This window comes from Ctenopharyngodon idella, chromosome 1, assembly GCF_019924925.1.
Source record: "Ctenopharyngodon idella isolate HZGC_01 chromosome 1, HZGC01, whole genome shotgun sequence".
Taxonomy (NCBI): domain Eukaryota; kingdom Metazoa; phylum Chordata; class Actinopteri; order Cypriniformes; family Xenocyprididae; genus Ctenopharyngodon; species Ctenopharyngodon idella.
In genome coordinates, this window is record NC_067220.1 from 34,246,559 (window position 1) to 34,259,780 (window position 13,222).

At 35.0% G+C, this 13,222-nt stretch overlaps 1 protein-coding gene across 2 annotated transcripts; it reads left to right on the forward strand.

The window, feature by feature from the left end:
* Nucleotides 1-5,051: 5,051 nt before the first annotated feature.
* bdh2 (3-hydroxybutyrate dehydrogenase, type 2) lies at nt 5,052-13,167 on the forward strand. Of its 2 annotated transcripts, none has more exons than XM_051898294.1 (10): nt 5,052-5,122; nt 5,711-5,798; nt 6,819-6,897; nt 7,956-8,052; nt 8,289-8,397; nt 10,118-10,178; nt 10,433-10,546; nt 10,655-10,713; nt 12,334-12,426; nt 12,569-13,167. In XM_051898294.1, the coding sequence occupies exons 2-10, from the start codon at nt 5,727-5,729 to the stop codon at nt 12,620-12,622; spliced, it is 738 nt and encodes a 245-aa protein (XP_051754254.1). In that variant the 5' UTR covers nt 5,052-5,122; nt 5,711-5,726; the 3' UTR covers nt 12,623-13,167. The 2 variants fall into 2 exon arrangements, with proteins under 2 accessions (XP_051754254.1, XP_051754246.1); XM_051898286.1 differs by lacking the exon at nt 5,052-5,122 and adding an exon at nt 5,429-5,504.
* The last annotated feature ends 55 nt before the right edge of the window (nt 13,168-13,222 follow it).

The following is a 13,222-nucleotide window of genomic DNA, read 5'->3' on the forward strand; positions in this document are numbered from 1 at the left end:
AACAAAGTCTGAGGAAGAGTGCCTAAACTCATGGGCAATATGCTAATGTGTAAATGTCAAAGTTGTAAATTACTGCATATTGAGAAATACAGTTCATGGTGGGTCTCTGTTTAAAAATATTGTTCTGTTCAGATTCATTACTAGAGAATGGTTTGATCTACAATGAAATCTATTAAAAGTAGATTTAAAAAGACAAGGGCTTTACTCACTTATCACTTGGAATAAATTGAAACAGTCAAGCCCATTTGTGGAAAGAAAGTAAGATAAATCTTCACATGAAAGTTACGTTCGTGCAGGACAAATCAGACAGTTACATTACTCTCTGCAGCTCGGACTAATTGAGGGTACTTGATTAATGATATGCCTTATTGCAGTAATGTGAAAACAATAAGAAATTAATTATCCAGTCTTCTAAGGTTCTAAGGAGCAACATTTCCATTTAAGTTGTCAAGATGCTAATTAACAATATCACAGACTTTATGGGTGTATACATGTATTTTTTTAAACACTCGACTGCAACAATTACTTACCTGCTCATGAGTGTGGAATCAGTTGTTGTGTTGGTCTTTCAAAATGAATGAATCGGTAATCTGTGGAAGCCTGAATTATTCTTACTTCCACTTTTCACTTCACAAAGCTTAATTCAACAGGATAACATCTGACACTCACAATGGGAATCTTATTAATCTCTGCACACAGTGTTTAGACTATCTGTGCAATGTGACAAATCAGTTATGTCAGGATACCAGCCCTAACAGTGATGAACGACTGCTGTGCATTGCCAGAATATTGTAGCCTAATATATATTATGTAACAAATATATAGAACTCTCATTTCTCCAGAACATTTCCTGTTTTGTTTCATTTTGAAAGTGATTTCTTTTTCAATTCTTGCTCGTACCTGCAACATAAACTTTGAAAAATAAATAAAAATTGCTGAAATAAAAAGGCAGTTACTGCTTTCAGTGCTTAACATCTGATATATAATCTAAAAATGATATGCCCATGTAGACATTGGGAAGAATGAGGTTGGTTGGCACAATTTTCATTCTCTGGTGGGAAAAAAAAACACCAACTCAGTGCAAATGAAAGCTTAAATCCATGTGTAAAACAGGACGTCCATGTGTAAAAACACGGGATGCAACGTTTTGAGAGAGGAGCAAACAAAAATAAAACATATAAGCTGTGTCCGAAATCACATAGGTACTACATTTGAATTTGAATTTACTTCGGGAATGTTAAAAAATGTTCTGTAGTATGAATATGGGTAGTAGTATGAATGAAATTCGGACGTACTTCTGCCATGTTGTTACTGACTGTCATGTGACCTACCAGCATCTGTTGAATGGCCAGGTTGGTTCAAGCTGATAGAAAGGCAACAGTAACTCAAATAACCACTCGTTACAACCGAGGTCTATAGAAGAGCATCTCTGAACACGTATAACCTTGAAGCAGATGGGCTTCCCCTGTTGAAAAAAACAGCATATGCTGGTTAGGTATGTTTTGAAGCATGGCAGCTGGTTTGAGCTGGTTTATGCTGGTCCTTAGTTGGCCATGAGCTGCTTTAAGCTGGTCCTGAGCTGGAGCTAGTTGCTTAGGACCAGCACTTGACCAGCTTAAACCAGCTCATGACCAGCTAAGGACCAACTTAAACCAGCTGCCATGCTTCAAAACATATACCTAATCAGCATATGCTGTTTTTTTTTTTTTTTTTTTTTTTAACAGGGACAGCAACAGAAGACCACACCGGGTACCACTCCTGTCAGCTAACAGAAAACGGAGGCTACAATTTGCTCGAGCTCACCAAAATTGGACAATAGATGGTTGGAAAAAACGTTGCCTGGTTTGATGAGTCTCGATTTCTGCTACAACATAATGATGGTAGTGTCAGAATTTGGCGTAAACAACATGAAAGCATGGATCCATCCTCGTATCAACAGTTCAGGCTGCTGGTGGTGGTGTAATGGTGTGGGGGATATTTTCTTGGCACACGTTGGGCCCCTTAGTACCAACTGAGCATTGTTTAAACATCACAGCCTACCTGAGTATTGTTGCTGACCATGTCCATCCCTTTATGACCACAGTGTACCAATCTCCTGATGGTTACTTCCAGCAGGATAAAACACACCATGTCACAAAGCTCAAATCATCTCAAACTGGTTTCTTGAACATGACAATGAGTCCACTATACTGAAATGGCCTCCACAGTCACCAGATCTCAATCCAATAGAGTACCTTTGGGATGTGGTGGTGGAATGGGAGATTCACATCATGGATGTGCAGCCGACAAATCTGCAGCAACTGCGTGATGCTATCATGTCAATTTGGACAAAAATCTCTGAGGAATGTTTCCAGCACCTTGTTGAATCTATACCACGAAGAATTAAGGCAGTTCTGAAAGCAAAATGAGGTCCAACCTGGTACTAGCAAAGTCTACCTAATAAAGTGGCTGGTGACTGGCCAAAATGTTTGTCTAATATTTTTTATGATTAGTCTGATATATTCTAATAATGCTTTAATGGCTTTAACAATGGTTACTATTTTAATTAGCCATTGAATTGCTTTTTTCTACAAAATTGCTAGTTTTATTTATCCACTACTGCACACATTCCCTTTTTTTTCTTGTTATGTAACCTGTGCTCATGTATAAATAAATCTATTAATGTGCTTAAATCAAAGGAATGGATGGCTTAATGGCAAGCCTGTGATGTAAAAAGAAAAAGAAGCCCCAGGCAGAAAAACCTTATTTACCTCAATACTTTTTTGGAGGATCGATAAGCCATTAAAGGTTTCCTACAGCCTTAATAAGACATTCACTGAACTACACAGAACCAATATGTATCTCGCTCCAGCACTGTTTTTATTTTCATGCCTCTAAGCTCACAAAGCACTAATTTCAGCTCTGTGAATTGGATAATGGGATAGATTCAACATCAAAGTATTAAGAGTGAAACAATTTGCTTTTGGGTCCATTCATGTTTTGTACCGCATTGCTCAAGCGTTGACCTTAGATTGGATTTGGGTCCTATAGCACCTCTTGGCAGTAAATGCAGAATGGAGTCTTTAAGCGAAGTCATTTTTCCTTTAACATTTTGATTGGATCATTGTGACCCTAAGTGGTATGCTTGGGCAAATACAAACACACACTGAATCATGTCAAGTGGCTTCTTCATTCACTACAAATTGTGACTCCATTATAAACGTTTTAAAAAAAAGACCAAGATGATGTTTGTGTCAAAAAGGCCACCATATCTGGCACATAACAATCAGCATCAGAAAGCAGCAAAAAATATCACTTTATATTAGGTGTCTTTAACTACTATGTACTTACATTGAAAAAAAAAAATGTTAGGTACAATGTACTTATTATATTCATGTTGTATTGCAAAACACTTGCTGCTGCTATTGAGGTGAAATATGGGCAAGGTTAGGACAGGTTTGGTGGTATGGTTAGGTTTAAGGGTTGGTTATGGGGTAAAGGAAGGGTCAACAGTGTAATTATATATTTACATTCAGATTATTTTTAAAAAATATATAAGTACAATGTTATGTAAGTTAATGTTTGTTCCAAAATAAAAGCCTGTTTGACTGTGGCACCACTGTTTAATGCTAGTTTTTACCCATTACCCAGCCATGCACGTTGTATTACCCCAGCAGATTTCTTGATTCATGCAGCAGTGAAATATAGATTTCTTCCTTACTTCTTCCTTAGTGCTTCAGATATATGTAATTTGTCACAGTTTTTGCCAGGGTATGAAACAATTATTTTTTCATCCCATATAGAAAATACTATTGTGTAAATGTTTCTTAAAATTAATATTAAATATTAATCACCTGGGCCAGTATCTAGTGATTCCAGTTGAGATTAATCAATCTGAATGTGAGCTAATGTGTTTTCTTTGAGTGGAATGATTATCTGTTTCATTCTAAATGGAGGTTTATTATAGGGGGAGACCGGGGGCAATTGTAACAAATTTTGGTCATGTCGTCATTACTCAAAAACCTTTTGAAATATTTGGATACAATATGTCAGTAACTTTTATCTATGTGTTCTACTTGTTAACAGCCACCAAATGTTTTTACAAGCGATGTTAGAGTCACAATATTGATTGAAACATTAGAAGTCAAATGTTACATCTGCCCCCACATGCGGGGGCGATTGTAACAACACATGTAATACCTTCATATAAATACCAATGACCACAGTGAACTCCAGAGAATATGGATATAGTTAAAACTATTTAATATCCACGACATCCATATTGTCCAGAACAATTAATTAACTCCCCTTGCTATTTTCCTTGGTCTGAACCTAGGCATGCTGTGAACAGAGAGGGCCTACTCAGTAAAATGGATCCCCAGATTGAGAGGCAAAAACACTTTTCTTAAATTATTGGGAAAAAAATGATCTATTTTGATGTCCTTACTAAGCTTGGACGCTATTTTGATGGTGTCCAGGGCAATTGTAATGCAGTGTTACAATTGCCCCCGACTGTACCATGTCGTGACAAGCTACCCTGCTAGCTAGAAACAACGAAGCTAATGTTTGACAAAGATATCAAATGTTAGACTACATAATGGTCATCAAAACAAGACAGATTTAAATTCATAGACCTTAATGGTTAAGACAGTATGAGGAAAATACTGTAGATGGAAAAAAAAAAAAAAACTTTTATACCTCAAAAAAGAGTCTTTGTAGAAAAACTTTACCAAGTATGACTCAGAAGCTTGAGGTGCCGCACGTGATTAAGTTAGCTGTTACGCTTTCTCCGTTGGTATGAGATACAGACCCTCTCATCTCCCTATAATATACAATCTCTGACTTCTCCCATCTCCAGTTCCTGCCATTATTCATGAAAAAAAAAAAAAAACCCTCATAACTCACACATACATATGTAAAATCTGGTAGAATTTTTAGGCCTATATTCAAAAACACATGCGTATTTGCCTGTACAACAAATAATGACATTTTATGCTTTTCCTTCATTCCTTTATTCCTTTATTTATACAAAATAACTCTATTTTTATGACTTTTATTTTGATAGAAAATTGAAACCTGACCGACAGGAACGACAGGGAAGTTTGTTCATCACGTGGGTTTTTCTGGAGCACACAAGTTGAAAGTAAGTTGTTCCACTGCTCCTTCTTGTAAAAATGCCCTGCCTTTATGAAGCGTTTCCACTGACTAATTGTGAAATATTTAGGGCGCTTAAACGTGGACTGCATCTTTTTATTGTTATGTTTACAGTCATTTATAAAACTTACTGCTGCACTGAATTACCTTTAAACTCGTCACGTGACACGCTTTAGACCCATATTCATACGTAACTAAATTAACGTCGCATAATGCATGATACGTCGTTATGATCCCAGATTAATTGTACACTGCTGCAGAGACGTTCATCACCTAAAATTACCCATCAACTGATTATCAACCAAGTAGTTTGTTTGCTGCAAACGAGAACTCATTGATTCTACTGTTGTGTTACTCATGCTGAATATAATGTAGGCTATCTGGATATTTTGAGTAAAAATGGGATATAAACATGACTTTTAATTGGATATATATATAACATTTCCATTGGGATATTAAACATGAACTGTTCAATATGACAAAAAAAAAAAAAAAAAAAAAAGGTAAATGTGTTTTCAGCATTTAATCTAATCAAACTAACAAACCTTGCCTTTTTATGCTCTTTTTACACGTTCAGGTTATTATCGAAGAAAATGGGTCGTTTGGATGGGAAAGTGATAGTCCTTTCTGCAGCAGCACAAGGCATTGGAAAAGCCTCTGCGATAGTAACCATTTATTTTACTTCAGTCACTTCCTGCTTACAACTCTATAAGTTTGCAGCACTCTGCTGTGGCTTACTGACAGCCCTGTGTGCCACTTTGATGCATATAATAAATGGATTTACTCTGAGGGTTTACAATTGCCATGTGTTTCCCTTTTCAGCAAAAGCTTGTCATGTAAGGGCCGTCAGCATGGTATTTTGAGGCTGTCAAGTGCAGATGCAGAATTCTTGGACATAGTAATAACACTATAGTAAATGTTAAACCCAGCTCGAGGAAAGAATTTGTCTAGCTTTTGCAACCTATTTTCTATTTTTTACCAGCATTTTTATTATAAAAATGCTATAATTAATCATTAAGGGGTGAAGAAAAGAGTGTCTCAGACCATTTAGGGAAATTTGATCTCTGAGTCAACAGCACGTTATCAGCAGAGCGCTGGAGGTGGTTAAGATGCACACCTGCTAGGTGAATAAATTTCCATATCAAGTGAATATTCAGATGATTATTAAATGAGAGAAGCTACAGATTGAGGGAACACTGTAGCCCTGAGCCAGTTGGCAGATCACATGGAGGGAACACATGCCATTGCACAAATTGTCGTCAAATGAAATCTCACTGTCGGAGTGTTATTGAAACGTTTATATGGTAAGATTTTATATCATCTCAGACCTGCTGTGTGCACTAACCCTGCTCAAGATGAGCTATAAGATACCTGTTGTCAGGTGAAATGGATTTGATGAAACTAAACAAAGGTTTGAATTCATATCCATTGCTATGATATTGTATTACATTTGTCCATCTTGTAGTAAAGAGCATGAACCTGACTCAGAGGTTGAGAAAGTTAACAAACATCATGTGATTTAGTAGTAGAGTGATGAACGAGAGACTGGCTCGGAACACACACTTGATTGCTCAGTCGTTGAAACAAAGCGCATGTTTTTATTTGTAAGGTTATAATTACATAATGCTAATCATGCATGTTGTTGTTTATTGACTTTAACTGTAATGTCATCTTAATTGTAACAGGCTTTTGCCAAGGAAGGTGCTCAAGTCACCGCTACAGATATCAATGGGGAGAAACTTAAAGAGCTGGATGGCATTCCAGGTATTTTACTCATTGACTAGCTATGTATTGCCACCTAGTGGGAAATGTGAAAAAAAAAAATCTTATCTTTATCTGTTATTTCCCAGCTATGTAATCTTAAACTTAGATATCAATATAAACTATTAATGCCAATTTCCTCTATTATGAATGACAATGATTAAAAATAACATGCTGTAAAATCTTAATGAAATAAAATCAAATTCACTTGACTTGAAATGTTGAAATATGAATGTCTGTCAGAATTTTATTTATTAAATTTTTAAAATGCACTACCGTTCAAAAGTTTTTATTTTTTATTTTTTACTGTTTTTCAAAGAAGTCTCTTATTGTCACCAAGACTGGATTTATTTGATCAAACATACAGTAAAAATTGTAATCTTGTGAAATATTGCTACAATTTAAAATAATTTATTTCTAATGTATTTTAAAATGTAATTTATTCCTGTGACGGCAAAGTTAAATTTTCAGCATCATTACTCCAGTCTTCAGTGTGACACAATCCTTCAGAAATCATTCTAATATGCTGATTTGATGCTCATTAACATTCATTTTTATTTTTATTAGTGTTGAAAACAGTTGTGCTGCTTTGTTTCAGGATTCTAGAAAGTTCAAAAGAACAGCCTTTATTTGAAATAGAAATCTTTTTTAACATGATAAATGTCTTTAATGTCACTGTTGAAGCATGTTAGTGTTTACAGAAACATTTTTAATGATTTTTAAATTTAATTCTATTGTTATTACCTGAAATGTCTAAAAAAAAATATATTTTTTTCAAATCAAAAATTTAGTGATGGACACCTGGTCATGTGTGTTTGCTTCTTAATTTGCTCAAGCATCTTCTTTGATCTTTGAGCATGTCTATATCAGCCTTTCCCCCACAAAGAGATTTCAAAGGCTAGTGGGCCTTTTTTTTAGCCCCCCTTTTCATACTGCTCTGCTTTGCCACATAATCCCATTATGTTGGAAACAAATTGCTTTAGTTCAAGGGTGCTTCTCCCCTCAGGCTTTTGTATGCTCTTCTGATTCCTGGAATGCTTTTTCCCCCCTTGCTTTTTTAGGTATCAAAACCAAAGTTGTTGATGTTACCAAGAAAGACCAAGTGGAGGCCTTGGCCAAGGACTTTGACCATGTGGATGTGCTCTTCAATGTTGCTGGGTTGGTATTTCTCCTTTAATCAGTGAATATATATAACTTTTAAAGCTATATAGACCCACAAAAAATTGATATTATATGGAGTTTCTATATGTAGCCTATTCTGCCTAATTTCAGAATATACCGCCTTCCAGAAATCACTTTTCAGGAATGACGAAAAAGCATGAATTTGTTTCATTTTTGGGTGAACTAAAACTTTAGTGTGCATACAGTTTCTCATTCTTCTTTCTTTGAAACAGATTTGTCCATCACGGCTCAATACTGGAGTGTGAGGAATCAGACTGGGACTTCACCATGAATGTGAATGTCCGTAGCATGTACCTGATGATCAAGGCTTTCCTTCCTAAGGTCATCTTGTCCTTCTCCTCTCTAGGATTAGACCAGAACACATGCTACCTCTTACATTTAGACCTTAGACCTTTACATTTAGAGATTATTTCTTTTGTTCTTTGGGTTTAAGGGTTAGTTCACCCAAAAATGACTTTTGTTTTGTAAGACTTTCGTTCATCTTCAGAACACAAAAGAAGATATTTTTAATGAAATCTGAGAGATTTCTTTACCTCCATTGACAGTCTACGCATCTACCACTTTGACGCTTCAAAAGTTCATAAAGAGATTGTAAAACGAATCCATATGAATTGAGCGGTTTAGTCCAAATTTTCTGAAGAGACTTGATTGCTTTGTTTGATATAACAGTTTAATTTAGGCTTTTATTCACATATAAACATTGATCAGCGAACATAAACAGAAGCTTAACCATACATGATTTAACGCATGAGAACAAGCCTCATTGGTTCTTGTGGGAAGCTCAAACGTGCTGCGTAACACACGAGAATGAACCTCACTGGTTCTCGCACGTTAAGCTTTCGTTTACCACAACTGATGTGTGAGTTGATGAATGTTCATATGTGAATAAACGCCTAAAATCAATCAGTTCATCATATAAAGCGATTGTATCTCTTCAGAAAATAAACTGCTCGATTCATATGGATTAGTTTTACGATCTCTTTATAAACTTTTTGAAGCGTCAAAGTGGTAGTTGTGTAGACCCAATGGAGAGACAGAAATCGCTCAGATTTCATTAAAAATATCTTTATTGTGAAGATGAACGAAAGTCTTACAGGTTTGGAACAACATGAAGGAAAATAAATGATGACAGAATTTTCATTTTTGGGTGAACTATCCCTTTAAGATTACAAAACATGTGGTTAACTACTTAACCCTTCTGACAGCATAAATGTGCTAAAACATTGTTCCTTTGTTGATGAAATATGAATGTCTGTCAAATTACCGTTCAAAAGTTTAGCATTGGTAAGATTTTTTGTTTGTTTGTTTTTGAAAGAAGTCTCTTATGCTCACCAAGGCTTCATTTATTTCACATGATCCTTCAGAAATCATTCTAATACGCCGATTTGCTGCTCAAAAAACATTTCTTATTATTCGGGGCGTTCACGCCATGTAGAAATTCCCTTATTAATTATGAGATTCCAACTTGTAAAAAGCATAGAACTTGTAATTACTAAAAACTATTTTCTGACAGCTCTAACTTGTACCACATGATTGCTGTACCACCTGACAGCTGTACAGATTAATTTTGGCATTGATAAGTGTTGCCATAGAAATGCATAATTCCGAGGATGTGAACAGCTCTGAGTGGAATGTCAAATGTTGTCATCTCGTAATTATGGTAATTCCCACATGGCATGAACGCACCTATTATTAATGTTGAAAAAAGTTGTACTGCCTTATATTTTTGTGGAAACCGTGATACATTTTTTAAAAGGTAAACAGAAAGTTCAAAAGAACATTTATTTGAAATAGAAATATTTTGTAACATTATAACATTAACATCGTAACATTGTCTTTTCTGTCACCGTGCTGAATTCAAATATTAATTTCTTTAAAAACGTTGTATTTCTGACTTTTGAACAGTAATGTATATCTGGTAATATTATCATCATGGGATCATGACAGCTGCATGAACACAATAATCCTGTCTTGTTTGAAGAACGTTACTTCAACCAGTCAGCCAATTTAAACTAAATTCCCCTTATCCATCTCTATATAGATGCTGGCTCGTAAATCTGGTAATATCATCAATATGGCATCTGTGGCATCTAGTATCAAAGGTAAATATTATTTTCTGATTGAAACCTATTTGCATTTTGATGCTGAATTATAAATGGGCCTCTGTAATACATCATGTTGTATATCGAGGTTTGGCCCTTTGCTCCTAATTACATGTGATGATTGACATTGTTCCATGTAGCTCTTGGCATATTATCTTACCCCCATTATCTCCAGTTCAGCTGATGCTTGGATAAATTCCAGGTCAAGTGAAGTTTGCCCTTTCCTAATTGCTCATCCTTAATTGCATGTCTAGGAGTTGCTAACAGATGCGTCTACAGCACGTCTAAAGCTGCCGTCATTGGACTGACCAAATCAGTGGCAGCTGATTTCCTGGAGCAAGGGATCCGCTGCAATTGTGTCTGCCCTGGTGAGCTACTTTATTGATTGGTTTCCTGTATTGAGTCCCTATAACATACAAAAACGCCTCTGTACCTAATGATTAAATGAGTCATTTTGCTTCTCTTGAACTTCACAGGAACTGTAGATACGCCATCTTTACGTGGGAGAATTCAGGCCAGTACTGATCCAGACCAGGTACTGCTTCCCTATTACCAAGACATTGTGCTACGCAGCCAAGTGACACAGTAATCTAAAGCTGTTTGCGTAATCTTCAAATGTGTTTATTATTATTATTATTATTATTATTATTTATTTATTTTTTTACAAATGCAAAACTCAGAATCTTGACCAAAAATTGATGCACCTCTTGAAATAAATGTTGTGATGTTATTTCCATCAAGAGGCATCATTGCATCATTTTTTGGTCAAGATCTTGTATTGACAACGCAAGAGGTGAGCACTCTGTAAAGTCTGTTCCAGCACATCCCAAAGACTTTCAATGAAATTAAGGTCTGGACTCAGATGTGCCAATTCATGTGTGAAAATGATTCTTCATGCTCCCTCCCAACCATTCTTTCACAATTTGAACCTGATGAATCTTGACAATGTCATCCTGGAATATAACCATGGTGCGTCTTCCTACAAGGTTGTTTAAGAAATGAAAAGCTACACACTCCACACTGTAAAAAAAAAATTCTCATGATTTTAACAGTGAAAGACATTTTTACAGTTTTATTTTGTACATTTTAATTTACAGTGAAAAATCGTAAATTGATATTCCCTGAATTCCCTGCATGACACTTCACATTTAATGTATTTTCGTTGAAATATCCGTTTCTTCTTAAGTTTTCTTTGTTTTTCTAATCAGTTATGTACATTAGAGTTTTATGTTACATCTAATGTTGTTACATTAATGTTTATTAATGTTATTGTTATTAATGTTAATAATAATTATTAATGTTATTATTAATTAATGTTTATCAAAACGGATGTAAGTACTTCATTAGGTCAGTAAATTAACATTATCAGTAAATGAAATACGTTTTTTTACTGTAAATTTAAGTTAAATCTGTAAAACCTAAAATGTTGCTACCGTATTTTTTACAGTAAATTTATGGCAACAGCTGCTGTTTTTTACCGTAAATTTAACAGATTTTTTTTTTTTTTTCACATTTTACAGTGCATCAATAAGGGTTAGAAGAACTGTTGCCAAACATATAACATGCTAGAAACATAATAATCACTGCAATAATGATCCAATCATAGATTCTTAAGGATTTGTCTATTTAAATCTAAACAGCGACTTTTTTTTGGGCCAGGCAGTGTGTGTGTATATATATATATATATATATACACACATATGAATGCATGAGCATTAATATACATGTAAAAAGAGGTTAAATGTATTGTTTTCCACCATGAATCTGAATTCTGTTATCCAACGGTCAGCAGAATAACATGACACATCTGCTCTTTGCAACCTTCTGAGAGTGTGTGTGTGTGTGTGTGTGTGTGTGTGTGTGTGTGTGTGTGTGCGCGCGTGCATTTAGAATGCTTCTGTGAAAATAATTTCCCTTTTCCTATTTTTTGGCATTAGCACCTGAACATTGAAGGCCCTTACGATAGAGTTTTTTTTTTGCCTGACTGAATACAAAAATCTTTTTTTTTTTTTTTTTTATAAAATAGTCTAAACAGTAAAACACTAAACAGTGTTTTTTTTTTTTTTTTTTACCCAACAGCAATTACTAATCATATAAACACACAGTTCAGTCTGTCAGTCTCTCTGTCATAGAGTTTCTGTCTTTCACCTCTCAGGCTTTTAAAGACTTTATGGCCAGACAAAAGACTGGAAGAATGTGCACGGCAGAGGAAGTGGCACATCTGTGTGTGTACTTGGCCTCAGATGAGGTGAGTATTCGACCATTGTACCCTCTTCTTTTCCATGATATAATTTTAAGACACACCGCTTGGATCTTTATAAGGGTTTCTACACATGTTATTAATGCTTTTAAGTTTAAAAATAATCAAAAAAAAAAAATTCTTTTTGCAGTCTGCCTACGTAACAGGAACAGAAGCCATCATTGATGGAGGGTGGAGACTCTGAGGATGTTTTATCACTGGCCAAATCTAAAAAAATCAATGCTGCTGTGGGTCCTTCCTGAGTTCTGTAAATCCATGTCTTGATTTCATTGAATATTGAATCGTTCTTAGACAATGCTTGCAGTTTATAAACTACATATTATGTGTTATTTCCCTCCTGTATTTCATAATTCTAATCATGGGTCTTGTTACTATATTGTGGATGTCAAGCTCACTTATGAACCGAACATCATGTCATCTAATTTTCAGTTTTGTTGAAAAATGAATTGCTTGGTTGAAATAATTGTCAAATGTAATCAACATTATTTTGTCAGTTACTATCTTCTTTTAGACATCTTATTCGTGATTTAAAATTAAGAATAGTAAACCATGTTTTTTATTAAAAAAAACTGAAACCCATAGTTAGTAATTTAAAAGAATAACTCTTAGTGTTTATTTAATTTTTATTATATGTGGCATTTATATGTAATACAAATGAACCATATAAAGCATAAAACACTGGGATGTCGCATGATTAGGAGATCATAATAAACAAAAGTCTTTTGACGACCTCTTGTGATTGGTCCGTTGCTGTCAAATCTAGCCAATCATGCTGCACAAGGGG